The sequence below is a fragment of the Hypanus sabinus genome, chromosome 2 (genome assembly GCF_030144855.1).
Source record: "Hypanus sabinus isolate sHypSab1 chromosome 2, sHypSab1.hap1, whole genome shotgun sequence".
Taxonomy (NCBI): Eukaryota; Metazoa; Chordata; class Chondrichthyes; order Myliobatiformes; family Dasyatidae; genus Hypanus; species Hypanus sabinus.
Genome location: NC_082707.1, coordinates 107,030,287 through 107,058,241, shown reverse-complemented (window position 1 = coordinate 107,058,241; position 27,955 = coordinate 107,030,287). Strand labels below are relative to the sequence as shown.

Genomic DNA, 27,955 nt, shown 5'->3' with positions numbered 1-27,955 from the left:
ATTTCCCCTTTCCAGAATATATCTGCCCTCCTTATCTCACATTTCGAATACTTTTTCAAAGTTTAGCTTGCTTGAGATAAGAATAGCAACTCCTCTCCTATGTCCTGATTTATATGAGAAAAACAAATTAGTGAAGCCCATTCTCTTTAGTTTTCCATGCTCATTATCACTTCAGTGAGTTTCCCTGTAAAAAGAACTACATGGGCTTATTCTTTTTTCATTTTGGATAGAATTCTACTATGTTTAATTGGATTTAACAGCCCATTGACATTAAAAGAATTGAATTTTACTTTGTCCTTAGCCACCTGTCAATATATCATTGAAATTAGCAGAATAAAACTTAATCAACCTACTCTCTGAACAAATAAGACCCAAGAAATGTGAATAATAAAAAAAAGGCAACAAAGGTGTGATTCCAAGGCTGAGGTCTCTGGTAGATGACCCTGCGTTGAGCTAGAGGAAACGTGTAGCTGTGGGGGATACCCCTCCTACCTGTGAGTTGAGGGTCCCCATTGCAGTAAAAGTAAGTAAACAAATCTATATCCAATACACAGAAAAGACTTCCCTGTGTATTGTATTTATACACACAAAAACACACACACACACACACACACACACACACTCATATTCTCATTTAAGGAGTGAATGAATGAATAAAAAAGAATAATTGAGTAATATAAAATCCACATTATAATAAGTATTTCTCGAGATAGGTATGTCACTGTCTATTTTTGCTTCTGTTTAGCTTCTCAACACTTTTAAAGTTAGCCAAACCTTATGGCTCTTCTGGAGGGGGTGAGGGCTGTCTTCGAAAAACTCACAGTATCTTCCTGATATATTTCTCTCGCCCTCCGCCCATCCCGCTTTCTTGATTCTCTTTACTATTTCCCAAGCACAGTGGGATTCTACTCAAGCTAGGCTTTCCTTCAGTTTGATCACGCTGACGGGCCTTCATGTCTGTAGTGGCCTCTTCCACTGTCTGATACAGTTATAACCATATAACAATTACAGCATGGAAACAGGCCACCTCAGCACTTCTAGTCCATGCTGAATGCTTACCCACTGACCTGCACTCAATCCATAAACTTCCATTCCTTTCCGGTCCATATACCTATCCAATTTTACTTTAAATGACAATATCAAACCTGCCTCTACCACTTCTACTGGAAGCTCGTTCCACACAGCTACCACTCTGAGTAAAGAAATTCCCCCTCGTGTTACCCCTAAACCTTTTGCCCCCTAACTCTCAACTCATGTCTTGTTTGAATCTCCTACTCTCAATGGAAAAAGCCTATCCACGTCAACTTTTACCTATCCCCCTCATAATTTTAAATACCTCTATCAAGTCCTCCCTCAACCTTCTATGCTCCAAAGAATAAAGACCTAACTTGTTCAACCTTTCCCTGTAACTTTGTTGCTGGAACCCAGATAGCATTCTAGTAAATCTTCTCTATACTCTCTCTATTTTGTTGACATCTTTCCTATAAGTCGGTGACCAGAACTGTACACAATACTTCAAATTTGGCCTTAACAATGCCTTGTACAATTTTAACATTCCATCCTAACTCCTATACTCAATGCTCTGATTTATAAAGGCCAGCATACCAAAAGCTTTTCATTCAAGTTGGATCCCATTTTCATTAAACACCCACAGTTTAGCAGGGTACGGAGTTTGGAATCTAATCCTTCCTTGCTTTAATATTCGCTTTACTTCAGAGTATTCTTTACGTCTCTGCAGGACCGCCGGGGGTAACCTTGATCAAAATATATTAACTTACCATCCAAAAACACCCTCTTCTTTCACTAAGCCCTTTGTGGAATCTCTGCCTTGGTATTGCATTGAAGGAATCTAATTACTATTGAGCATGGCTAATCTTCTCTGTCTCCAGTGAGCCATGGGCGAGCGCACAATGCGCCCTCTCAATTTCAAGCTCCATAGTCGAAGGATTCTCCAGCGTGTCCTGCAGCAACTTTCATACAATCTCCATCATAGACAAACCCTCCACTCCTTTGGGAACATTGTATATCCTGATATTTTTCTGTTGTGATCTTCCCTCCTGCTCAATCAGTTTACTTTCTTGCTGATTTAATATTTTTATCATCTTACTTAGTATCTGCTCCACGTTTTGCACGCGATCTTCCACCTTCTCAATTCGTGTCTCTGCCACCGCTATTTTTTGATTGACATTGGCGAGCTCTGACTCGATATCATTTAGTTGCTGTGTTGTATCTTTTTGGAACTCCCATATCTCTTCCAGAATTTTTTATCATATTTGCCACTTTGCCTGACCAAGGCCTATCATTAGCCTTGCTACCACGTGTTCAGGTGCCACTTGCTGCACCCCTCTCGTCCATAGGCTCCGCAGTGATGCTTTTTTCAAAAATCTCCATTCTTTTTCCCCATTCTTGCCCCCCTTATCAATTCAGATATTTTTGATAGATCTTATATTTGATGGATTAATGAGGCAAAATATGCGTTTTTCCGGAGGAGCTATTGACTTAAGCTGCCATTTTGGACGATGACATCACCGGAACCGTATTCAGTAGGCTTCAATGAGATCTCCCATTCCTCTAAACTGCAGTGAGTACAGACCCAGAGCTATCATCTGTTAACTCTTTTAATCCCAGAATCATTCTCATGAACCTCCTCTAGACCTTCTCCATTATTATCATATTATTTTCTTGGATAAGGGGCCCAAAAACCCCCAACTTAGGCATCAACATGGCATACTCACAAAAATTTCAGGCATGCCTGTCTGATAAGGATTCCAAGGGCTTTACTGACTAGGCAAAGAAAAACAGTTCAGGCATTGACCATCCTTGATGCTCCAAACAACTTCTATGTATGCTTTAAGACATGCAGGACAACATCGGCCACAAAAGCTATCCAACTCCCGGGTAAATAACCATTTGTCCATGACAGCAGCAGATGCGAGGAGGACTCTGCAGAGTTAACCTCCTAAATGGCTGGGCCAAGCAACATCCCCTAGGCCAAATATTCAGAGAGTGTGCATGGCAGCTCACTGATATCTTCACGGACATATTCAACACTTCACATATCAAGACTGGCTAGTCATTACATTGATCATGAATACTTGTGTCTGGAGATGATAACCCATTAGCCTTGCTCAATTAATGCAACACTGGTACATATTGCAGGTAGAAGTAGTACAATGAATAAAATATTATGTATTTATATTTACTATGTGTTTATTTTTTCAGAATATTGTGTTCTTTATCTTTTTCGATTGCAGAGTCATTAATGATGATCTTTCAAGAATCGATAGATCCTGACATTGTATCAGATGACTGGAAAATTGCAAACGTTACTCCGCTATTTGAGAAGGGTAGAAGGCAGTAGAAAGGAACATAAGAAATAGGAGCAGGAATAGGCCATCCGGCCCATCGAGCCTGCCCCACCATTCAGTAAGATTATGACTGATCTGTCTGTAACTCACCTGCCTTTTCCCCGTAACCCTTAATTCCTCTACTATGTAAAAAAAAAACTATAGACCTGTTAGCCAGACATCAGTGCTTGGGAAGTTGTTGGAATCAATTGTTAGGGATGAGATTACGGAGTACCTGGAGACACATGACAAGATAGGCCAAGCCAGCATGGTTTCCTGAAAGGAAAACCCTGCCTGACAAACCTACTGCAATTCTTTGAAGAAATTACAAGCAGGGTAGACAAAGGAAATGCAGCAGATGTGGTGTACTTGGGAGTTTCAGAAGGCCTTTGACAAGGTGCCGCACGTGAGGCTGCTTAGCAAGATAAGAGCCCATGGAGTTACAGGGAAGTTACTAGCGTGGGTGGAGCATTGGTTGGTCAGCTGAAAACAGAGAGTGGGAATAAAGGGATCCTATTCTGGCTGGCTGCCAGTTACCAATGGAGTTCCACAGGGGTTGGTGTTGGGACTGCTGCTTTTTACGCTGTATGTCAATGATTTGGACTATGGTATTAATGGATTTGAGGTTAAATTTGCCAATGATACAAAGATAGGTGGAAGAGTGGGTAGTGTTGAGGAAACACAGAACATGCAGAGGGAATGTTTAGGGGAATGGGCAAAGAAATGGCAAATGAAATACAATGTTGGAAAATATATAGTCATGCACTTTGGTGGAAGAAATAATCGGGCAGATTATTATTTAGATGGGGAAACAATTCAAAATGCAGTGATGCAAAGGGATTTGGGAGTCCTTGCGCAAGATACCCTAAAGGTTAACTTCCAGGTTGAGTCAGTTGTGAAGAAGGCGAATGCAATGTTGGCATTCATTTCTAGAGGTACAGAATATAAGAGCTGGAATGTGATGTTGAGGATCTATAAGGCACTCATGAGACCACACTTGGGAGTATTGTGTGCAGCTTTGGGGTCCTTATTTTAGAAAGGATATACTGACATTGGAGAGGGTTCAGAGAAGATTCACAAGAATGATTCCAGGAATGAAAGGGTTACCATATGAGGAACATCTGGCAGCTCTTGGAGTTCAGGAGAATGAGCAGGATCTCAGAAACATTCCAAATGTTAAAAGTCCTGAACAGATTAGAGCTGGCAAAGTTATTTCCCATGGTAGTGGATTCTAGGACAAGACAACACGGCCTCAGGATCAAAGGACATCCTTTTAGAACTGAGATGTGGAGAAATTACTTTAGTCAGTGGGTGGCAAATCTGTGGAATTTGTTGCCATGAGCAGCTGTGGAGGCCAAGTCATTGAGTGTATTTAAGGCAGAGATAGATAAGGTTCTTGATTAACCAGGGCATCAAAGGGTATGGGGTGAAAGCAGGGTATGGGGATGACTGGAAGAATTGGATCAGCCCATGATCGAATGGCAGAGCAGACTCAGTGGGCCAAATGGCCTACTTCTGCTCCTATAGCTCATGGTTTTATATGTGTTTTTTGTGGTGCTACATTCGATCCAGAGCAACAATTATTTTGTTCTCCTTTACACTTATGTACAGGAAATGACATTAAACAATCTTGAATCCTGAAGGCTGCTCACAATACTCCAAGTGTGGTCTAATCAATGACTTATAAAGCCTCAGCATTATATCCTTGCCTTTATATTCTAGTCCTCTCAACACTGACTCAAGCTGCAAAGTAACCTTTAGGGAATTAAAGTTCATTGTTATCTGGTGTGTATATATAACCAAATGAAACAATGTTTCTCCAGAACAGGACTGGATGATGACTCCCAAGTTCCTTTGCATCTCTGATTTCTAAATTATTTTCCTCCATTTAGAAAATAGTCTACGCTTATTTTTCTTTTACTAAAGTGTATGACCATACACTCCCCATATTATGTCTATCCCTTCTTTAACCATTCTCCTAATCTGTTTAAGTCCTTCTGCAGACTCCCTGCTTCCTCAACTCCATCTGCCCCCTACCTACCTTCATATCATCCACAAACATTCCCACAAAGCCATCAATTCTGTCACCCTAATCACTGTCATTTTACACTAAAAGTGGTCCCAACACCACTTGTGGAACACCGCAAGTGACCAATAATCAACAAGAAAAGACCCTGTTTATTTCCCCTCTCTTCCTCCTGCCAGTCTGCCAATCTCTATCTATGCTATTATTTTTCCTGCAATACCATAGGCCTTTACCTTGTTTAGCAGTCTCTTGTGTGGTACTTTGTCAAAGGCCTTCTGAAAAACCAGGAAAATAATTTCCACTGACACTCCTTTGTCTATCCTACCTGTTATTTCCTCAAAGAATTCCAATGGATTTGTCAGGTAAGGTTACCCATTAAAGAAACTATGCTGGCTTTGGCATATTTTATCATGTGCCTCCAAGCACTCCAGAACCTTATCCTTAATAATGGACTCCAACATTTTCCCAACCACTGAAGTCAGGCTAACTGGTGTATAATATCCTTTTTGCCTCTCTCCCTTCTTAAAGAGTGGAGTGACATTTACAATTTTCCAGTCGTTTGGAATCATTCCAGAATCTAGTGATTCTTAAAAAAATCACTACTAATGCCTCCACAATCTCTTCAGCCTTCTCTTTCAGAACCCTGGGAAATGTTCCAGATGACTTAGCTACCTTCAGACATTCCACCTCCCCAAGCATACCGATAACAATAAAACAGTAATACCAATAACATAAAATATTTAAGTTTCCCCATCATTTCCTTGTCCCCCATTATTAACTCTCCAGTGTAATTTTCCAGTGGTCTGATATCACTTATCTCTCTTTTATTCTTTATATATCTGAAAAAAAAACATTTAGTGTTTGAGTGATTGATCACTAAACCACAGAAAAATGTCCTTTGGACTATCTAGTCAGTGCTGAACCAATAATTTGCCTTGTCTCATCCACCTGCACTTGGACCATAGCTCTCCATACTTTTCCCATCCATGTGCACCTATCCAAATTTCTCTTAAATACTGAAATTGACCCCACATCTATCACTTGCACTGGTAGATCATTCCACACTCTCACCACCTTGAGTGAAGTAGTTCTCCCTTTGCCCCCTTAAACATTTTACCTTTCTCCCTTAATTCATGTCCTCTAGTTTGAGCCTTACCCAACCTCAGTGGAAAAAACCTGCTTGCATTTACCCTGGAGGATTATTTTAAGGGACAAAGGGACCGTAGTTTCAGTTGGCCAGATTTCCACTCAGTAACTCAGCATAGCCTGCAAAAGCTTAAAATTCAATTAACAGAAGTGTTATATTGTTAGGCAGGTAGATGGGACTTAATGAAGTAGACAACTTTGATTTGGATGGTGTCAATTTTTAAAATTGCTGCTGGGAGCAACACACAATAAGATAAATTCATTCCATCACACTCCTAACTTGTATTGTAATGGCAGAAAAATTCTGGCACTCAGATGTTGGGCACTTTCCACTAAGAACCCAATATGTGATTGGTTATAATGGACACTAGATTCACATGGATGAATTTCACAAGATAATTCCAGGTTGATGGTTTAAGGAGATACACAGACTGGGTGAAAGAATCTGCCATGAGCACAAAATTCTGCTTCAGTATCTCATTTAAAACAGTATTAATGATTGTTCCTTACAAACATTCATGATGACACCATTCTGAAGACAGGTATATTCAATCAGAAGAAATTGCCTTGGTCAAAAGTTTTCATTTCATTCAACAAGGTAAAAAAGGTGGTCAGATTTACAAGAAGGCTTTTAGACATTAGCCCCGTTGACTGGCCACACAGCAGAGCTTCAACAATTATGAGAGAAAGGAATAAAATTGCCCCATCTAAATGAAATTGTCCTATCCTAAATGGGCAAATGCATAGTTTTTAAAAAGTGATGTCTTATATTTTCCCACAGCAGGAAGTGTTTTCTCCACCCCCATTGATAACTTAGCCAGTGATGATGTGGGGGTAGAACTGGACTCTCTGACTGTGGTGTCTGAAAAGAGGTTGCTGTCCAAGTTACATGCCATCTTGGCCAATGACTCCCAACCACTCCATAAAGTACTGGTTAGGCACAGGAGTACATTCAGCCAGAGACTCATTCCACCAAGATGTAACACTGAGCATCATAGGAAGTCATTCCTACCTGTGGCCATCAAACTTCACAACTCCTCCCTCGGAGTGTCAGACACCCTAAGCCAATAGGCTGGTCCTGGACTTATTTCCACTTGGCATGATTAACTTATTATTATTTTAATTATTCATGGTTTTATACTGCTATATTTCTTCACTATTCTTGGTTGGTGCGGCTGTAACGAAACCCAAATCCCCCTCCGGATCAATAAAGTATGTCAGTCTGTCTGTCACACCAATCCAAAACACCTCTAGCCACAGCTCCACACTTACCCTGTACACTGGCTTCCCATTGCTGTTTCCAATGCCAATGCGAACAAAGCACCCGACTGCTGTTTTAGAAAAGAAGGGCATGTGACACCATCGCTCCAGTTTATACCGTGAAAGCCTGATTTTGTTGAGTTCCTCTGGCAAAGTGACAGGAAGCGATTTCGCTGGAACTTCCTCTTTTCTGCACAAATATAAATAACCAAAATTAATCTTGCCAGAAGGTAACAATTTTGCTACCAGCAAAGAACATCAAATCAGTTAAGGGCCCTGCTTTTAACCACAGTCTACAAATTCACTACATGCGTGAAAACAGACAGGATTAGAATTCAACAGTAATTTATTGAAATCAAAAGTTATTCTAACTCCGAATTGCCAAATTGAAAAATTTTAAATTAAAATCATCATTACCACTTCTCAATGATGACTGCACAAAGCCAAATAGACATCAGTACTCTTTCTCGCAGTATTGGGCAAAGCTAGTCATAAGAGAAGAAATTTCCATGGAGAAAGATAACTCATTGAGATATCCCCCCAAAGGACAAGAGGCCATGTTCATTCGTAGATCAACAGATTTCCAGACATCAAGGGAATCAAAGGCTGTGGGAATAGTGCAAGAAAATGGCAGAATTACTTGACCACCATGATCTCAATGCATGATTGTGCAGGCTAGGGTCTGCTCTTGCTTCTCATTCTCTAATAATTGCAGACTTGAGTTCCTTTTGTAATATTGTACATCTCCCTCCGAGCCAGACTATTCACATCACCACATGGGCACCCTTCCATATTAATCTTGTTTTCCACAGCACTTGGCATATAGCCTTCCATCTCTAGGCAATTTAAGTGATCACTTAGACAATTCATAAACCAGTGCTTGCTGACACTTTCCTGTGATGCACAGAACACTCTTTGGATGATGTCCCTCTAACTTTATTCACTTATGATCAAGGAAATGTTTCCTGCAGTGTTCCCATCTATAGCCCTCAGTTTCACATAACACAAAGTACACCTCTCAACCACTTCCATTACATGGAAAGCAGACTGAACCTCTCCAGTCTATCCTCATAGTTAACATATTATCATAATATCCTAGAGAACCTCCTCTGCACCCTCTCCACCACTATCTCAACTTCCCTATTGTGTGGTAACCAGAACTGCACATGGTATGACAAATGTCATGTCAAATGTTTTGCCCTGGTATTCTGATGGACTCTGACTTAAATTTTAACTGGCACATTAAGATGGTTTAAAAATCACCCTACTACCATCTTAAAACTAGAGTGAGATTTAAAGGGTTTGCGTCTCAGGAAGATCTAGAAAAGCTCATCTGTGCACTTATGTGCAGTAGGCTCGGCTACTGCAATGGCATTTTCACAGGTCTCTGTAAAAATTCTCTCAGACAGCTGCAGCTCACTCAGAACGCCGCTGCTAGAGTCCTCACTAAGACCAAGAAAGTAGAACATAGCACTCCCATTCTCAGATCACTGCACTGGCTTCCTGTCCAGAGGATCGATTTTAAAATATTACTACTGGTTTATAAAGCACTGAATGGTCTCGGGCCAAAATACATCTCCCATCTCTTGTTGCATTATGAACCTTCCCAAGCTCTCAGGTCGTCTGGGGTGGGTCTGCTTACAGTCCCTAGGGTCAAAACTAAAGATTAGTTTTTTGTTACTATGCTCCACATATAGAATAACCTGATATGAAGTCTGCCCCAACTTTAAGCTCTTTTAAATCGAGATTTAAAACTTTTCTTTCCACCGTAGCTTTTAATTAGAATCTCTTGCACTGCAACTTTTATTTCTTTATTTTATATGATTTTATTCCTTTATATTGTCTGAAAGTTGATGTTTGATTTTTTGTATCTTGTTTTATGTAAAGCACTTTGAACTGCCTTGTGTTTGTAAAATGCTATACAAATAAGTGTGGTTTGCCTTATAAAGTTGGAATATAGGCACTTTACTCTTATATTCAATGGCTCTGATGAATGAAGGCCAGAATCATATAGTCTCAACCATATCGTCAACTTGAAGTCACCTTCAAGCATCTTTGGTGTTGCATGCTCCAAGGTCGATCTGTTTTTAATATTCCCAAAGACCTTCCCATTCATAATACATCCCAGCCTCATTAGTATTCCCAATTTCATCACTCCAAACTAATCTGTTTAAATTTTATCTGCTGTATCCCAATTCATTTCACCAACATATCAATGCAACCTGTAGCCAAACGCTGCCTTTCACACCATCAATGACACCAATTTGTCGTCTGAAAACTTGCCGATCACAATCTGAAAATCCACATCCAGCCATTCACGTACATTTCAAAAAGCAAAGGTTCCACCATTGATCGCAGGACACACCACCTATCTCAGGATTCCAATCATTAAAAAAACACTTCCTCATCACTTTATCTCCTATTACCATGCCAATAAGGACCTAATTTGTCAACGTCCTGGATCCCATAGGCTCTAACCTTTTAACCAGTTTCCCATGGAGCTGAAGGCCTTCAACTCTTGTAAATCCATATAAATCACACCTATTGCACTGCCTTGCCATTACGATATTACTTGTTTAAAAATTCACACTGATTGGTTACTTGACAAAGCCATACTGGTTACATCTGTTGAGTTCCTGCTTTTCCAAGTGATCATTAATTATGTCCTTCTTGTTTTTCTGCAATAATTTCCCTATTGATGTTAGGTTTATAGATCCTCAGATGCAAGATCCTCTCAGTATCAAAGTACTCTATGGTAATGTTTATAACTAGCCATTTCCATATTTCATCTCTCCATCTGGGGTTGGGGTATCCAGCTTCAAGTTTCTTGGCATGCACATCACCGAGGGCCTCACGTGGTCTGCACACACCATCTGTGTGGTGAAAAAGGCACAACAGTGCACCTTTCACCTCAGACAGTTGAGGAAGTTCGGTGTGGGCCCCCAAATCCCAAGAACATTCTACAGGGGCACAGTTGACAGCATCCTGACAGGCTGCATCACTGCCTGTTATGAACTATACCTCCCTTAATTGCAGGATTCTGCAGAGAATGGTGCAGACAGCCAGCACATCTGTTGTTGTGAACTTCCAATGATTCAGGACATTTATAAGGAGAGGTGCAGGATCATTGCCATCCCAACCACAATCTATTCTAGCTGCTACCATCCAGGAAATGGTACCGCAGCATTAAAGCCAGGACCAACAAGGCTCCGGGACAGCTTTTTCCACCAGGCCACATCAGCCTGATGAACTCACACTGATTTGAGTGTACTCTATATTACATTGACTGTCCTATTTATTAAAATTTACTATGAGTGCACATTGCACATATAGACAGAGACATAATGTAAAGATTTTTTACTCCTCGTGGATGTGAAAGATGTAAGAAATACAGTCAATTCAATTCATTCACCCATTGAGAATTTTCTGGAAAATTGGTACCTCCACTTGATGCTGAAGTAAAATCCACATGATCACTGCTGTTGTACTGAAATTTACTAATTCTTACCTTTACTGAAGCTTCCTTTCCATCTATCTAAGCCAAACTGTGGCAACAGAGTAACTCTTACTAAATTAAACTATGGCATCTCCTTTTGTGTAATGCCCTGTCCAATCATACCGATTGATACTCCCCCACCCACCCCCCCATCAAACTCAAATTATTGATGTCAACATCCAAACACATCTGCTTCTTTCTTCTACTGGCCACTGCTGATCGGTACCAAACCTCACTTTTAATTCCTTCTATCCAAATTCATTTCATCCTAACCAAACACATTACACTGCAAATAAACTCTCTCCATTACATTTATGCCCAATTCTTCATTATCTTTATTTTGTACAGCCCCAATCACAAGGGCATTGTCAAATGATATCCTATTCCTCCCTCAAGACACAGCTGCTAAGAAACTACTACTTCTGTTACTTGGAATTTCAATTGTCCGTACTTCAACATTTTTGCAGCCCATTTCCTCATCAAATCAAATCCCCGATGCTTTGTCCCAAGCTGGAACACATTACCACAACAGGGACAGAGTTCCCCTTGTCCTCACCTACCACCCCACCAGCCTCTGGATCCAGCACAATATCCTCTGCAACTTCCGCCACCTTCAACAGGACCCCACCACTAAGCACATCTTTCCCTCTCTACCCCTCTCTGCAGGGATCATTCCCTCCGCGACTCCCTGGTCCACATGTCCCTCCACACGGATCTCCCACCTGGCACTTATCCCTGCAAGCATAAGTGCTACACCTGTCCCTACACCACCTCTCTTACCACCATTTAGGGCCCTAAACAGTCCTTCCAGGTGAGGTAACACTTCACTTGTGAGTCTGTTGGGGTTATCTATTGCATCCGGTGCTCCCGGTGAGGCCTCCTCTATATCAGTGAGACCCAACTCAGATCGGGGGACCGCTTCGTCGAGCACCTCCGCTCCGTCCGCCGCAACAGACAGGATCTCCCGGTTGCCACCCATTTCAACTCTGCTTCATATTCCCATTCGGATATGTCCACACATGGCCTCCTCTACTGCCATGGTGAGGCCAAACTCAGGTTGGAGGAGCAAAACCTCATATACCATCGGGGTAGTCTCCAGCCCCTTGGAATGAACACTGAATTCTCCAGCTTCTGGTAATTCCCTCCCCCTCCCTTCCCCCATCCCAGTTTCACTCTGCCTCCTCCTCCAGCTGCCTATCACCTCCCTCATGGTTCTGCCTCCTTCTACTATCCATAGTGCTTTCCCCTTGCATTCCTTCTTCACCTTTCCTGCTTATCCCCTCCCCCACCCCTTGATCTTTCCCCTTATTGGTTTTTCACCTGGCACCTACCAGCCTTCTCCTTCCCCCTCTGTCCCCACCTTCTTTACAGAGCCCCTGCCCCCTCCCTCTTCAGTCCTGACGAAGGGTCTTGGCCCGAAACGTAGATTGTTCGTTTTCATGGATGCTGCCCGACCTGCTGAGTTCCTCCAGCATGTTGTGCGTGTTGCAGGTTTGAATGTAATAGCTGGACAACCGCTGAAATACTTAACTTCTTTCTTAACCCAGACCACTGGCTCTGTTGGTATCTGCTTTATAGCTGATCAAAGATTTACTTGGCCTATTACTCTAAAACTTCAGCCAAAGAGCAAGATTTATTCCATTTTTACTTTTTTTTGCTGAAAATTAAAAGCAATAAAATCCCAGTTATCTAAAGACAGTCAAGGTGACAGGCCACAGCTCCACTAATATAAGAACTTACTCTTCCTCTTCATCAGAAGACGAAGACCTAGAGGACCGATCGCTCTTCACACTAGACTGCTCCTCCTCTTCCTCTTCTTCATCGTCAGAATAAACCTCACTGGCTTTTAGAGGCTGCTTCCTGGCCAATAATTCAGCTGAAAGAAATAAGACAACTCACTCCTCAATCAAGCCACTTGTTCATTCCTATAACCAGTATGTAGGAGGGCTAAAAGGTTGCTCCTGTGCTGTATTATTCTGTGACACAGCCTTCAATCCAAAATGCTTTGCCCACAGGTGCCCACTTAGTTAAGCAAAATGTTACCCTTCCTGCTTCGTCTCAAATCACCAGCAGATACACAAATCTCTAACATTACTCTGACACTTTCTATGGCACCCATTCAAGCAGCTGCTGCAGATTTCCAGCTACTATAGTCTCTTGTGTCTCTGAATATTGTTATACAATAAGACAGTTGTGATAATCTTCCTTTTGCACCAACCATGCCATCTGTCATACTTGAATGTCTTTAAATTTTCTAATGCCGTTTCCAGAGTAATACAGCAAGGAAATAGGTCCTTCAGCCTAAATGGTTTATGCCTACCAACATTCCAAACTAATTTAGCCCCATTTGCCCTATGTTCCTCTAAACTTTTCCTATCCATATACATACCTGTCCAAGTACCTTTCAGATGTCGTTAATGTACCCGCCTTAACCACCACCTTTGGCAGCTCATTCCATATACTGATGATTCATTTCCCCTCAAGTTCCTATTAAGCAGTGTATCTTAAACCTAGGTTCTCACATTCTTAAATCCCAGCCCTGTGAAAAAGAATGCATTCACCCTCAAAAGGGAGATCTTTCTACATCGTATTTCACACATTCCAATGTAAAAAAGTCCAACCTACTCAACCTGTCCATAACTCAGAGTCTTAGATCCCAACAATATCCTGATCAATCTCTCTGCACTCTTTCTAGCTTAATGTCATTTTCTTATAGCTGAGTGACACAATATTCAAAATGCAGCCTACAAACACCTTAACTTCTAGAATCAAGGCCCTAAGTGATCTTCTTCATTACCATCTACCTGCAATAGCACCTTCAGGGATATCCCTTTTCTATAACATTCTCCAGGGCTCTTCTGTTCACAATGAATACCCAACCATGATTTGTCTTCCCAAAATGAAACACCTTGTAACGCCAAAATCAAACTCCATTTTCCATGCCTTGGCCCACTTACCTTATTGATTAAGATGCCCAGCAAATCCTGACATTTATCTTCAACGTGTTTTCTAGCATCATCTGCAAATTTACTAGCCATGCCTTGCACATTCTCATCCAAATCATTGAGATAGATGATAAATAGCAATGGGTCCAACACTGACTGCATGGGAACACCACTAGCCTTAGGCCCCCAATCTGAAAAACAAACTTCCACTGTTACTACTGCTTCTTAGTGTCAAGACAAGTGTACCCAATTGGCTAGGTCTCTTTTCAATGCAGGCTACCATTTGGAAACTTATCAAAGGATTTCATGGAGCACATCAACTAACCACAACAATTCTTCCCACCACAAACATTATTGGCCCTTCTTTACATATCCCTTCACATCTGTTCAATCAATTTGCTTACAACACAGGCTTTAGTACTAATACACTTTCTGTGACTAAGAATATAGTTTAGAGAGGGAATACCTTGTTTCTCATAGTTTCAAGCAATCAACAACACTGAAGAAAATCACTATGGAAACACATAGCAGACTAAAAGGTTACCTTCAATATTCCTTACCCACAAACTGATGCTAGGCAGCTTCGCATTCCTCCTAGACTCAACACTTCCTAAACCTAGACATTTTCAACATTGCCTTTTCTGCACAAAACACCTTCTCACCTTCACCAAGAAATCTCAATCTCAACTTCCCTCATCTTCCATTTAATTTACTACCATCTTTGCCACCCTAGTCTATTGAGGAAACAAAAGATTAGATGGAGAGCATGTAGAGTGGGGGATGGGTACAAGTCAATTGCATAAGAAGCAAAGGGTGACTGAACACATGGAAATGAGCAAGCAGAATGAACCAAGAGATGAATTCTCATAATTGATATAATTTGCAACAATACACCTCAAGTCATTAAGACTGAAAAGATTCCAGATTGTTATAAAGAAAATAAATTCTGCAGATGCTGAAAATCTTGAGCAACACACAAAATGTTGACAGAACTCAGCAAGTCAGGCAGCATCAATGGGGAGGAAATAACAGTTGATGTTTAAAAGTCAAGACTCTTCATCAGGATTGAAAAAGAAGGGGGCAAAAGCCATAATTAAAAAATGGGGGAGGGGAAAGAGTACAAGCTGGCAGCTAAGAAGGAAGGAGAGTGGGGATAAAGTAAGAAGCTGGGAGGTGATAGGTGGAAGTGCTAAAGGGTTATAGAAGGAATCTAATAGGAGTGGCAGTGGTCCATGGAAGAAAGATTCCACAGTTTAACCTCATAAGAACTCCAGGGCATTGAAATATGGCTCTGGGATGAAAATCTGCCTACACATTACTGTTTGTTACCCGTTTTATTTTTCTTCTTCTCTCTTTCAGCTTTCAGTTCCTCCATAGCCTGAGACTTCTTGTCCTGTTTCTCATCCCTCCTTGATCTCCGTTCCTTGTTGTGAGACATCACCTGTAGTAACAAAACATTTCAGTGTGGTCAGGATTCGCACTTTTTCATGTGTCATCAACTTCAAAAGGGGTATCTGAAACAAACTGATGTGGATCTTTCTCTGTCCGAAATAAACCAAAAAATGCTGGAAATATTCAGGTCACTTTGCATCTGTGGAGACAAAATGTTTCAGATCTATGATTCCTTATATTGCCTTTCATTTGGTAAGAGGCCTCCAGACGTTGGTATCTGAAAGAAGTATACATTTTCAATGTGTGTGGCAGTAATGACCTTCTTCCTGAAGACCAGTACTCGGCATTTGCAGCAACAAAAACATTCATGAACTGCTACGGCCAAGCTCCAAGACCACAAGTAATCAGAAGATTATTGCCACAAGATCAGGTGGCTTGCAACGGTCTCCTAAGCAGATGAAGTTCAATAAGGCTACACAGGACATCACAGATGCCAGGAGTGGTCTATTCTGTTTTTGAGGGTGCAGCTTCCCAAGTCTTGTTGCATTCCATATTCCTGACATACCTCAGAGATGGAGGAAAGGTAGTCAGAAAACGTGCCCCTCACACCTAAATTCCAAGCCTCTGACCTGTTCTTGTAAGCAAGGTAACTAGATCAGTATAAATGTTGATTCATTTCAACATCTAAGTTTGTGGTGGAAGATTCAGTGATGATGTCATTGACATAATGTTATACTGCTGAGCCACAGTCATGGGCAATAGTTAGTGCCAAGCACTTTCAGCATGAATTTTTTGACCATCTTGTGCATGATATCTATATCAATTATGAATGGAACTGAACACTATAAAGTCAGTAAATTTCTCCACTCTGACCTTGCGATGGATGAAAACTTTTGACTAAGCCACTTAATTTGTTACATCTAAATCAGAGAACTTATGATGTCCTAAGATATCAAGTATTGGCCTCAAAGCCAAACATCATCCTTAGTACAAGGTGGGTAGCACCATAGCAACCGCGATTCAATTCTCCCCGCTCTGTGTTCTCCCTTTGACCACGTGGGTTTCCTCCGGGTGCTCTGATTTCCTCCCACAGTCCAAAGAAATACCAGTTGGTAGATTAATTGGTCATTGTAAATCCAGTGATTAGGCTAGGATTAAATTGGGGGATTGTGGGTAGCATGGCTCAAAGGGCCTATTCTGTGATGTATCTCATAAATAAATAAAATGAAACAAAGACATCAGCCATTGTAGAGCCGTCTGCATGACTTGAATTTTATTTGCACCCTGAAGTCAAACAAAGTCATTCTCCCTTCATCCCTGGACAAAAACTGCAGTAAAGTCTGGCACTGTATGATGTTGGCAGAAATCAAAAATATAGCACTGAACAGGCAATTAGCAAATAACGATGCTTGACAGCATTGCCATGGATGCCTTTACTTTCCTGATGATTAAAAGCAGACTAATGTAATCTTTCTTGCTTTCGCAGACAAGATACCATGATCAACTTTATATACACTTCATTCACAAGACAGTAATAAACTTTTATGAGAACAGACTAGCTTGATGTACATTTACTTTTGGATTTCAACAGCAAGATCATAATGCTGTCAAGGTCACTGTCTGTATCCAACGAATGCAGACTACTGTTGTGTGAATGAAATCGCTGGAGAGAGTTACCAGTAGATACAAAGTCTTTATTTGACAAAACACGATAAAGCAGGCATCATATGGAAATATTTTCGGTGGAAAGGTCTGCTGGCCCAACGTGAGGCTCGATATTTATTTGGTAAACACCAAGGACATTTCCATATTTACAAAGTATGGACAATGCTTTCTTTTGAAGCTACATACAAACTTCACACCTTCTGATTCATATCCATCCCACGGACACCAGCAATGTCTGTACTGGGATCCACAGCTTTTAGGAAATGTATTGTCCCAAACTGAATCCACAATATATTAACCAGGAACAGAAGACTGGTAGCCAAAGCCATTTGCTAAATGTAAATGACCTAAACCCAAAACTCACTTTAACACAGACATATTTCATAGAAATAAGTAAATTAGCTGAAAGCTAACTTCCATGACAATGGTAGCCTCAGCAGGAAGTCTAAATAAATCAATGACTAGCCACAAATACACCATCTTTACCTGATGTTGAGCTCCCTTGGTACCAAGGATGGAGCTCCCTGTAACTGCTCATACTGTTCCCTGCTCATATTGGCAGAACTGTAGGGCTTTAACTAAGTGGTCCATTAAACACAGATCACTCCAAGACTGTCTGACTGTCAACAGCATAAATACATTCTACTACAACTTCAATATGTTGGCAGCTCAATTTTCAAACAAGCAATAACTTCCTTCATTCTCTACTGAAAGATAAACCCATGGCTTGATGGCAATGGTCAAGCAATAATACTTTTCTAAAAAGCAAGCTTTAAAAGTTGCTAAATCTGAATGAACCCAGCTCAGTTACTTCTCCAACGTCACCCCCAACGGGATCCCACCACCAAGCACATCTTTCCCTCCCCCCCCCCCCATGCTTTCTGCAGGGATCACTCCCTACGCGACTCCCTTGTCCGTTCGTCCTCCAATCCCTTCCCATCTATCTCCCTCTTGGCACTTATCCTTGTAAGTGGAACAAGTGCTACACCTGCCCTTATACTTCCTCCCTCACCACCATTCATGGCCCCAGACAGTCCTTCCAGGTGAGGCGACACTTCACCTGTGAGTGTGCTGGTGTGATATACTGTGTCTGGTGCTCCTGGTGTGGCCTTCTATATATTGGTGAGACCCGACACAGACTCTGAGACCATTTCACTGAACACCTACTCTCTGTCCACCAGAGGAAGCAGGATCTCCCAGTGGCCACACATTTTAATTCCACGTCCCATTTCCATTCTGATATGTCAATCCATGGCCTCTCTACCGTCAAGATGAAGCCACACTCAGGTTGGAGGAACAACACCTTATATTCCGTCTGGGTAGCCTCCAACCTGATGGCGTGAACACTGATTTCTCTAACTTCCGTTAATGCCTCTCCTCCCCCCCTTACTCCATCCCTATTCTTAACTTTTAAATTTTTTCCCCTTTTTACTCTCTTTCCCTCTCACTATTGCTCCTTGCCAGTTCTCCATCTTCCTCTGGTGCTCCCCTCCCCCTTTTATTCTTCCAAGGCCTTCCATCCCATGATACTCCCCCTTCTCCAGCCTTGTATCCTTTTTGCCAATCAACTTCCCAGCTCTTAGCTTCATCTCTCCCCTTCCTGTCTTCTCCTATCATTTCAGATCTCCCCCTCCCACTTTCAAATCTCTTACTATCTCTTTTTTCCATTAGTCCTGACGAAGGGTCTCAATCCAAAGCGTCGACTGTACTTCTTCCTATAGATGCTGCCTGGCCTGCTGCGTTCCACCAGCATTTTGTGTGTGTTGCTTGAATTTCCAGCATCTGCAGATTTTCTCATGTTCAGTTACTTCACTAGTGTTTTCTTCGAAGAGTAATTCATCATTTGGGAATGTACAGGAGATAACTACACACAGGTTTCCAGAACCAATGTTTGTTTTACACTCCAGTCCACTTGTTCCCATGTTTCCACTTCAACTAAATAAATTCAACCTGCCAGTAGCCAGGTGTCACTCAGGGATCACAATGGAAGGGCCGCAGTGCTGGATAAAAGGTATGAATGTATGTTTGGCTTATCAAGTGGAAATAGATCTCCTAATTTAGACATTGCAGCGCTAACAAGATAGGGTGAGCATCTGTTGCACTTAAAATGTAGATCTAACTATATCTCTGCTCTGGTTAATACTGATTATCCTTTGTGCCTTGGTTAAACTAAACAGCTTGAACTTCAGAATCTGGTTAGACAAGCTAGCTGGATGATATTTTATAACAAGAAAAATACTCACATGAAGCTAACTTGTACCGTTCCTATGGCCAGACTCCAAGACTGCAAGTAATGGCTAAGGACAACATCTGTCTAATATATGGCTGGTGACAGCTGGAAACCACAAGGACTGGAGGGGTTGAGTTTCAAGGCGAGACTGGATAGGCTGAAAGCATAGAAGGCTGAGGGGTGACCTTTGACAAATACAACATAATGAAGGGCATGATTAAGGTGAAAGCTATCTCTTTCCCATGGTCATGGCCTCTAAAACCGGAGAAAATAGATTTAAAAGGGGTAGGAAGAGGCATGATTTCCCACCACACAGGTTGGTGGGAAATTTATTGGCCATTTTATTAGGTATCACATTCACCTTAAAAAAAAGTGACGATTATGTGTATATTCATGGTCTTCTGCTGCCCATCTACTTCAAGGTTCAATAAGTCGTACATTCAGAGATGTTGTTTTCTGCACACCACTGCTGTATGTATAGTTATTTGAGTTCCTGCTGCCCTATTGTCAGCTTGAACCAATCTGGCCATTTTCTTCTGGCCTCTCTCATTAACAAGGCTTTTTCGCCCACAGAACTGCCACCGACTGTTTTTTTTGCCCCATTCTTTGTAAATGCTAGAAAATCATAGTGCGTGAAAATCTCAAGACATCAGCAGTTTGAGATACTCAAACCACCCCAAACAGCATAAATAATCATTTCATAGGTCAAAGTTACTTGTATCACATTTCTTCTCCATTTTGACGTTTGGTTTGAACAACAATTAACATTCTTGATCATGTCTGTATTCTTTCATGCATTGAGTTGCAGCCACGTGATTGGCTTTGTCTATTTAGAACAAATCATGGAACAAGTCCTTCAAACCATGTCACCCAGCAACCCACCGATTTAACCCTAACCTAATCACAGGATAATTTACCATCACCAATTAACCCATTAACTGGCAAGTCTTTAGACTGTAGGAGGAAACTGGAGCACCTGGAGGAAACCCACGTGCATACAGGAAGGAACATACAAACTTGCTTAAAGGATGCCAGAAATGAACTCTGAATACCAATACCCTGAGCCGTAATAGTGTCATGCTAATTGCTATGCTACCATGGCAACCCATGTTTAAAAAAAGAAGAGAATTAGATATTTGCATTAACAAGCAAATAAAGGGACCACAGAGTGTGTACATAAGCTGCCACAGGAACTAGGAGAGGCAGTGTAATTCAATGTTTAAAATACATTTAAGACAGGTACAGGGCTGTAGGCTAAGAGTAGGAAAATGGGACGAGTTGAGGTGAGCATGGACAAGTTGGTCTGAAAGTCCAACTTCTGTGTATAGACCTCTAAATATACTGCTACGAAATCTCAATTTACTGATACATCAGACTAGCTTCGTTCCTTTAGGAACATTCATGAATCTGATAGATTTTACATTTTCTATTTGTTTTAAAAATGTTTGATTAAATAAATTCAAAATAGCTGAAAAGTGGTTCTGTGTAACCAGAAAGGAATAATAAACAACCTTGTTGCGTGGGATCCTTTGGGAAGGAACAATCATAACATGAAAATGGAAAGGATGGAAAGAGAAATAGAATTCTGAATCTAGATTAACTAAACAATGATAGCAAGAGTTAGCTAGGTGGGCTATGGAGAAATTACAACTATTGTTCATTCACATCTGTGGTAGCTCAACCAAGGACCTGCAAAAAAAATAAGTATAATATTAGATCCAAGGAGAAGTGTAAAATAAAGGGTTGAATAATGAAGAAAAACTCAAAAACTGGGAGTTTAAAATTCAGGAAAAGATACTCATTGGGAATAATTGGAATGGAGAGAATAAACTTGCAGACAACAAAGCCGACTGTAAAAGGTTCTAAAGTCAAGTGTGGAGTCAATGTCTAGTGAAGAAGAATGCACCTATCTTTTTACAAAAAGGAGGAATTCAATCAAGAACAAAGGCAGCAAATTCAACACAGAGCTTTGCTGTACTTAAAAGACAAAAACAACCTGGCAAGAATGCTGTGAAACACAAGATCAAGTCAGGAGAAGCTGAAGAAAAAATATCAGTATTAACAGGATTGTTTGGGGAATTGGAGGGATTAGTCCAATAATTCTTCAGGGCCTGACATTCTGCAACTTAAAAATGGTCCTACACATTGGTGGATGCGTTGGTGGGAATTTTCCAAGGTTCAGACAGATTTTCAATATATCCTAGCAGTACACACAAAATGCTGGAGGAACTCAGCAAGCCAAGCAGCATCTATGGGAAAAAGTACAGTTGATGTTTCAGGCCGTGATCCTTCATCAGAACTGGAGGAAAAAACGATGAGGAGTAAATTTAAAAGGTGGGGGTAGGGGAGAGAGAGAGAAACACAAGGTAATAGATGATACCTGGAGGGGCAGAATGAAGTAAATAGTTGGAAAGTTCATTGGTGAAAGAGATACAGAGCTGGAGAAGGAGGGAGTCTGACAGGTGAGGATAGAAGGCCATAGAAGAAAGAAAAGGGGATGGGGACTGGTGAAGGAAAGGGTGGAAGCAGCACCTGAAGTTCAAACAATTTATGTTCATGTAATCAGGTTGGAGGCTACCCTGACAGAATACAAGGTGTTGTTCTTCCAACCTGAGCGTGGCCTCATCACGTCAGTGGAGGAGGCCGTGGATCAACATATTGGAATGGAAGCCCCATTCTTTGAAAGAGAAGGACATCTCTTTCGTTCTAGAATGAAAAGCCTCTTCCTGAGAGCAGATGAGGTGGAGATGAAGGAATTCAGAGAAGGGGATGGCATTTTTAAAGTAACATGGTGGGAAGAGGTATAGCCCAGACAGCTGCGAGAGTCTGTGGGTTTATAATAGGTATCAGTAGATAAGCTATCTCCAGAAATAGAGAGAGAGAGATCAAGAAAGGGAAGGGAGGTGTTGGAAGTGCACCAGGTAAATTTGAGGGGAGTGTGGAAGCTGGAGGCAAACTGGATGATGTCAATGAGCTTGGCATGGGTGCAGGAAACAGCACCAATGCAATCCTCGATGTAGTTTAGAAAAAGTGGGCGACAGACACCAGTGCAGGCTTTGAACATGGACTGTTCCAATTAGCCAAAAAAAAGGCAGGCATAGCTGGGACCCATGTGAGTGCCCATGACTGCAGCTTTTGTTTGAAAGAAGTGGGAGAAGCCAAAGGAGAAATTATTTAGAGTGAGGACAAATTTTGCTAGACTGAAGAGAGTGACGGTGGAGGGGAACTGGTTGGGTCTGGTGTCCAGAAAGAAACAGACAGCTTTAAGGCCTTGCTGGGTGGGGGATGGAGGTGTATAGAGACTGAACATCCATAGTAAAACTAAGATGATGGGGTCAGGGAACTTGAAATCACTGAAAAGAATCAGAGCATGAAGTGTCACAGATGTAGGTAGGAAGCGACTCAACTAGTGGGGGTTACCCTTACTACTTAATAAAAAGACAAATCAGGGAATTACAGCTCAACTGGCCTGACGCGTGGTGGGGGAAAGTTATAAAACAGAGGACTAGTGGATCGTGAAAGGAAAATCATGGACAAATCATCAGGACTTTTTTGATGATGTATCTAGCAGAATAGATGAGGGAAACAGGTAGACTGACATTCAGAAAATTCCAATGAGGTCCTATACGTCCTTGAGGCCAGTGTTCTATACTGGGTGTCAGATGTAGGAAGTCCAGGAGACTCCCAGCCTCCTGGACGGCCACATCTGCACCAGGTGCATCAAACTGCAGCTCCTTAGGGACCAGGTTAGGGAACTGGAGCTGCAACTTGAACACCATCATCTAGTCAGGGAAAATGAGAAGGTGATAAAGGGGAGCAAGAGGTAGGTAGTCACACTGGGGCCTCGGGGATGGATAAGTGGGTAACAGTCAGGAGAAGGAAGGGCAAGAGTCAGCTACTAGAGAGTACCCCTGTGGCTGTCCTCCTTAACAATAAGTAATCCTGTTTGAGTACTGTTGGGGGTGGGGGGGCTATCTGGGGGAAGCAACAGCACCCATGCCTCTGGCAGACTCTAGCCCTGTGGCTCAGAAGGGTACAGAAAGGAAGAAGGCAGCAGTGAAAGGGGACTCTATAGTTAGGGGGTCAATCGGGCGATTTTGTGGACGCAGGAAAGAAACATGGATGATAGTTTGTCTTTCAGGTGCCAGGGTCCAGGATGTTTATGATTGTGACCACAATACCCTGAAGTGGGAAGGTGAACAGCCAGAGGTTGTGGTACATATTGGTACGAATGACAGAGGTAGGAAAAGGGAGGAGGCCCTGAAAAAAAGACTACAGGGAGTTAGGAAGGAAGCTGAGAAGTAGGACCTCAAAGGTAGTAATCTCGAGATTACTGCTTGTGTCACACGACAGTAAGTATAGGAATAGAGGTGGAGGATAAATGACAGCTGAGGGATTGAAGCAGGGGGAGGGATTCAGATTTCTGCATCATTGGGACCTCTTTTGGGGCAGGTTTGACCTGTATAAAAAGGGCTGTACTTGAATCTGAGGGGAAATCAATATCCTAGCAGGGAGGTTTGCTAAGGCTATTGGGAGAGTTTAAACCGAACTGAAGACAGGAAGGGGTTGTTAGTTCACAAATAGAGAAAGCTTGGAGAAAATGTGAGAGGGAGGATAGGCAGGTGATAACAGAAGGGATGCACTCAGAGCAATGGTTTGAGATGTATCTATTTTAATGCAAGAAGCATCATGAACAAAGCGGATGAGCTTAGAGCGTGGATCAGTACTTGGAGCTATGATGCTGTAGCCATTACAGAGACTTGGATGCCTCAGGGGCAGGAATGGTTACTTTGTGTGCCAGGCTTTAGATGTTTCAGAAAGGACAGGGAGGGAGACAAAATAGGTGGGGTATGGCTCTGCTGATAGTGTCACAGCTGCAAAAAAAGGAGGAAGTCATGGAGGGTAAACACAAAGTACACTGCAGATGCTGTGGTCAAACCAACATGTACAAACAAGCTGGATGAACTCAGCAGGTTGGGCAGCATCCATTGAAATGAGCAGTCAACGTTTCGGGCCGAGACCCTTCGTCATGGAGGGACTGTCTACTGATTCTCTGTGGGTGGAAGTTAGAAACAGGAAGGGGTCAATACCTCTACTGCATTTTTTTAATATATATATAGACCACCCAATAGTAACAGGGACATCGAAGAGCAGATAGGGAGACAGATTATGACAAGGTGTAATAATTACAGGGTTGTCATGGTGGGAGATTTTAATTTCCCAAATATTGATTGGCATCTCCTTAGAGCAAGGGGCTCAGATAGGTCTGAACCCCTTGTCTGATAGTCTGATAGGTGTGTTTAGAATGATTACCTATCACAATATATAGATAAGCCTACAAGAGGAGAGGCTATACTTGATCTGGTATTGGCAAATGAACCTGCTCAGGTGTTAGATCTCTCAGTGAGAGAGCATTTTGGAGATAGTGATCACAATTCTATCTCCTTTACCATAGCATTGGAGAGAGATAGGAATAGACAAGTTAGGGAAGCATTTAATTGGAGTAAGGGGAAATATGAAGCTATCAGACAGGAACTTGGAGGCATTAATTGGGAACAGATGTTCTCAGGCACACGTACAGCAGAAATGTCACAAATGTTCAGGGGATACTTGCTTGGCGTTCGGCATAGGTACATTCCAATGAAACAGGGAAAGGATAGTAGGGTACAGGAACCATGGTGTACAAAGGTGTTGTAAATCTAGTCAAGAAGAAAAGCTAACGAAAGGTTCAAAAACTAGATAATGATAGAGATCTAGAACATTATAAGACTAGCAGGAAGGAGCATAGGAATGAAATTAGGAGAGCCAGAAGGGGTCATGAGAAGGTCTTGGCGAGCAGGATTAAAGAAAACCCCAGGGCATTCTACAAGTATGTGAAGAGCAAGAAGATAAGACATGAGAGAATAGGACCAATCAAGTGTGACAGTGGAAAAGTGTGTATGGAACCGGAGGAGATGGCAGAGGTACTTAATGAATACTTTGCTTCAGTATTCACTATGGAAAAGGATCATGGCGATTGTAGGGATGACTTACAGTGGATTGAAAAGCTTGATCATACAGACATTAAGAAAGAGGATGTGCTGGAGCTTTTGGAAAGCATTATGTTAGACAAACCTTTAGTACTGGACGAGATGTACCCCAGGCTACTGTGGGAGGTGAGGGAGGAGATTGCTGAGCCTCTGGCAATGATTTTTGCATTATCAGTGGGGACGGGAGGAGTTCCGGAGGATTGGAGGGTTGCAGATGTTGTTCCCTTATTCAAGAAAGTGGGTAGAGATAGCCCAAGAAATTACAGACCAGTGAGTCTTACTTCAGTGGTTGGTAAATTGATGGAGAAGATCCTGAGAGGCAGGATTTATGAACTTTTGGAAAGGTATAATATGATTAGGAATAGTCAGCATGGCTTTGTCACAGGCAGATCATGCCTTACTAACCTGACTGAATTTTTTGAGGATGTGACTACACATTGATGAAGGTAGAGCAGTAGATGTAGAATACATGGATTTAAGCAATGTATTTGATAATGTACCCCATGCCAGGCTTATTAAGAAAGTAAGGAGGAATGGGATCCAAGGGGACCTTGCTTTGTGGATCCAGAAATGGCTTGCCCAAGAAGGCAAAGAGTGGTTGTAGATGGGTCATATTCTGCATGGAGGTCGGTGACCAGTGGTGTGCCTCAGGGATCTGTTCTTGGACCCTTTCTCTTCGTGATTTTTATAAATGACCTGGATGAAGAAGTGGATGGAAGGGTTAGTAAATTTATTGATGACACTAAGGTTGGGAGTGTTGTAGATACTGTGGAAGGCTGTCAGAGGTTACAGCAGGTCATTGATAGAATGCAAAACTGGGCTGAGAAGTGGCAGATAGAGTTCAAATCAGACAAGTGTGAGGTGGTTCATTTTGGTAGGTCAAATATGATGACAAAATATAGGATTGGAGAGCATGCCTTATGAGAATAGGTTAAGTGAACTCGACCTTTTCTCCTTGGAGCGGTAGAGGATGAGAGGCGACCTGTAAAGGTGTACAAGATGATGAGAGGCATTGATCATGTGGATAGTCAGATGCTTTTACCCAAGGTTGAAATGGATAAAACGAGAGGGCACAGCTTTAAGGTGCTTAGAAGTAGGTACAGAGGAGATGTCTGGGGTAAGTTTTTTTTATGCAGAGTGGTGTAGCCGTGGAATGGTAGTGGAGGCGGATATGATAGAATCTTATAAGAGACTCCTGAATAGGTATGTGGAGCTTAAAAAAATCGAGGGCTCTGGGTAACCATAGGTAATTTCTAAACCAAGTACATGTTTGGCACAGTATTGTGCTGTAGTTTTGCTATATTTCTATACAAGTAGCACGCATCAACATGTTAAGCTGAAGGGCTCATTTCCACATTGTATATTATACAACTCTAAAATTAATAAAAACCATAAATAGAATAGGATAATTTGTTGCCAAAACAGAAAGTTTGTTGACCAACAGATTAAGTGGATCATTTTTCCCTGAGTACCTGGCAGTGACAAGCAGGGGTACCATAGAGTCAGTGCTGGAATCTGCAATGTATAATTCACGTTAATGATCTGGATGCGGAAACCTAATGCAGTAGCTCCAAGTCAGCAGACAGCAAAGCACTCATCTCCCTCCAAAACTCCTCTCAGATTCTATCATTCACATAACGAAGGGCACTTCACAGTTGTCTACCAATCTGTATATCTTTTGATATGGGGAAAACTCTAACACCCAATGGAAGCTCATGAGGTTATAGGGAGAAGTTCAAGTTTCATGCTAACTGTGTAGAACTGAAAGGGGCAACCACATGGTGTACACAGAGGTCTCACAGTAATTCGATAAAATAGCAGATGAAGACAAATCTTCAAGAGATGTTGGCCCAGGTTATAGTAGTAGGGAATTTCTAAAATTTCTTAGTGTGAAAGGCATAGCGTGGATGGAATTATTGAATTGATATATAAACAGCCCTATTGTAGAAGGGGCAGCACTAACCTCTGTGCAAGTGATTGAAATATCAGGGAGATGTTTCCACTGCCAGAGAATTCAGGACTAGAGATCATAGTCCAAAGAGGTAAACCAAAAGACTAAGATGGGAAATTTATTCTCCTAGAGAGCAGTGAACCCGTCGACTGCACAGAACCTAAAGTCAAATCATTCAGTATATTGAAGAAGGAATAGATTATATTTTCTAAGGGCTAGAGATCAAGAGATGTGGGGAGGAAACTGGAACAAGATACTAAATCTAGATAATTAGCCATGACAGAGTACAGACCAGGTGTCAAAAGGTCTATTCCTGCTCCTAATTTTCCACATTTGTAGTTGAACACATTGCTATAGTAATCTTTTCTCTGGTTCCATGTTCTGGGGAGACAGGGAAGAAAGTAACTCATTCTTGAGGCACACTTAAACATTAAATATGAATTTGAATAGTGGCTAGATGATACAGTA

The 27,955-nt window shown here is 41.7% G+C and overlaps 1 protein-coding gene across 2 annotated transcripts in view; it reads right to left on the bottom strand.

Annotated features, from left to right (window-relative positions):
- Positions 1-27,955, bottom strand: part of rtf1 (RTF1 homolog, Paf1/RNA polymerase II complex component) — a 207,319-nt gene that overhangs the window by 79,133 nt on the left and 100,231 nt on the right. For both annotated transcript variants that reach the window (XM_059951609.1, XM_059951615.1), the window contains exons 6-8: positions 15,550-15,661; positions 13,016-13,151; positions 7,792-7,969 (exon numbers count right to left, since the gene is read on the bottom strand). In XM_059951609.1, coding sequence (XP_059807592.1) covers positions 7,792-7,969; positions 13,016-13,151; positions 15,550-15,661 — 426 coding nt within the window. The remainder of the gene's footprint in view (positions 1-7,791; positions 7,970-13,015; positions 13,152-15,549; positions 15,662-27,955) is intronic.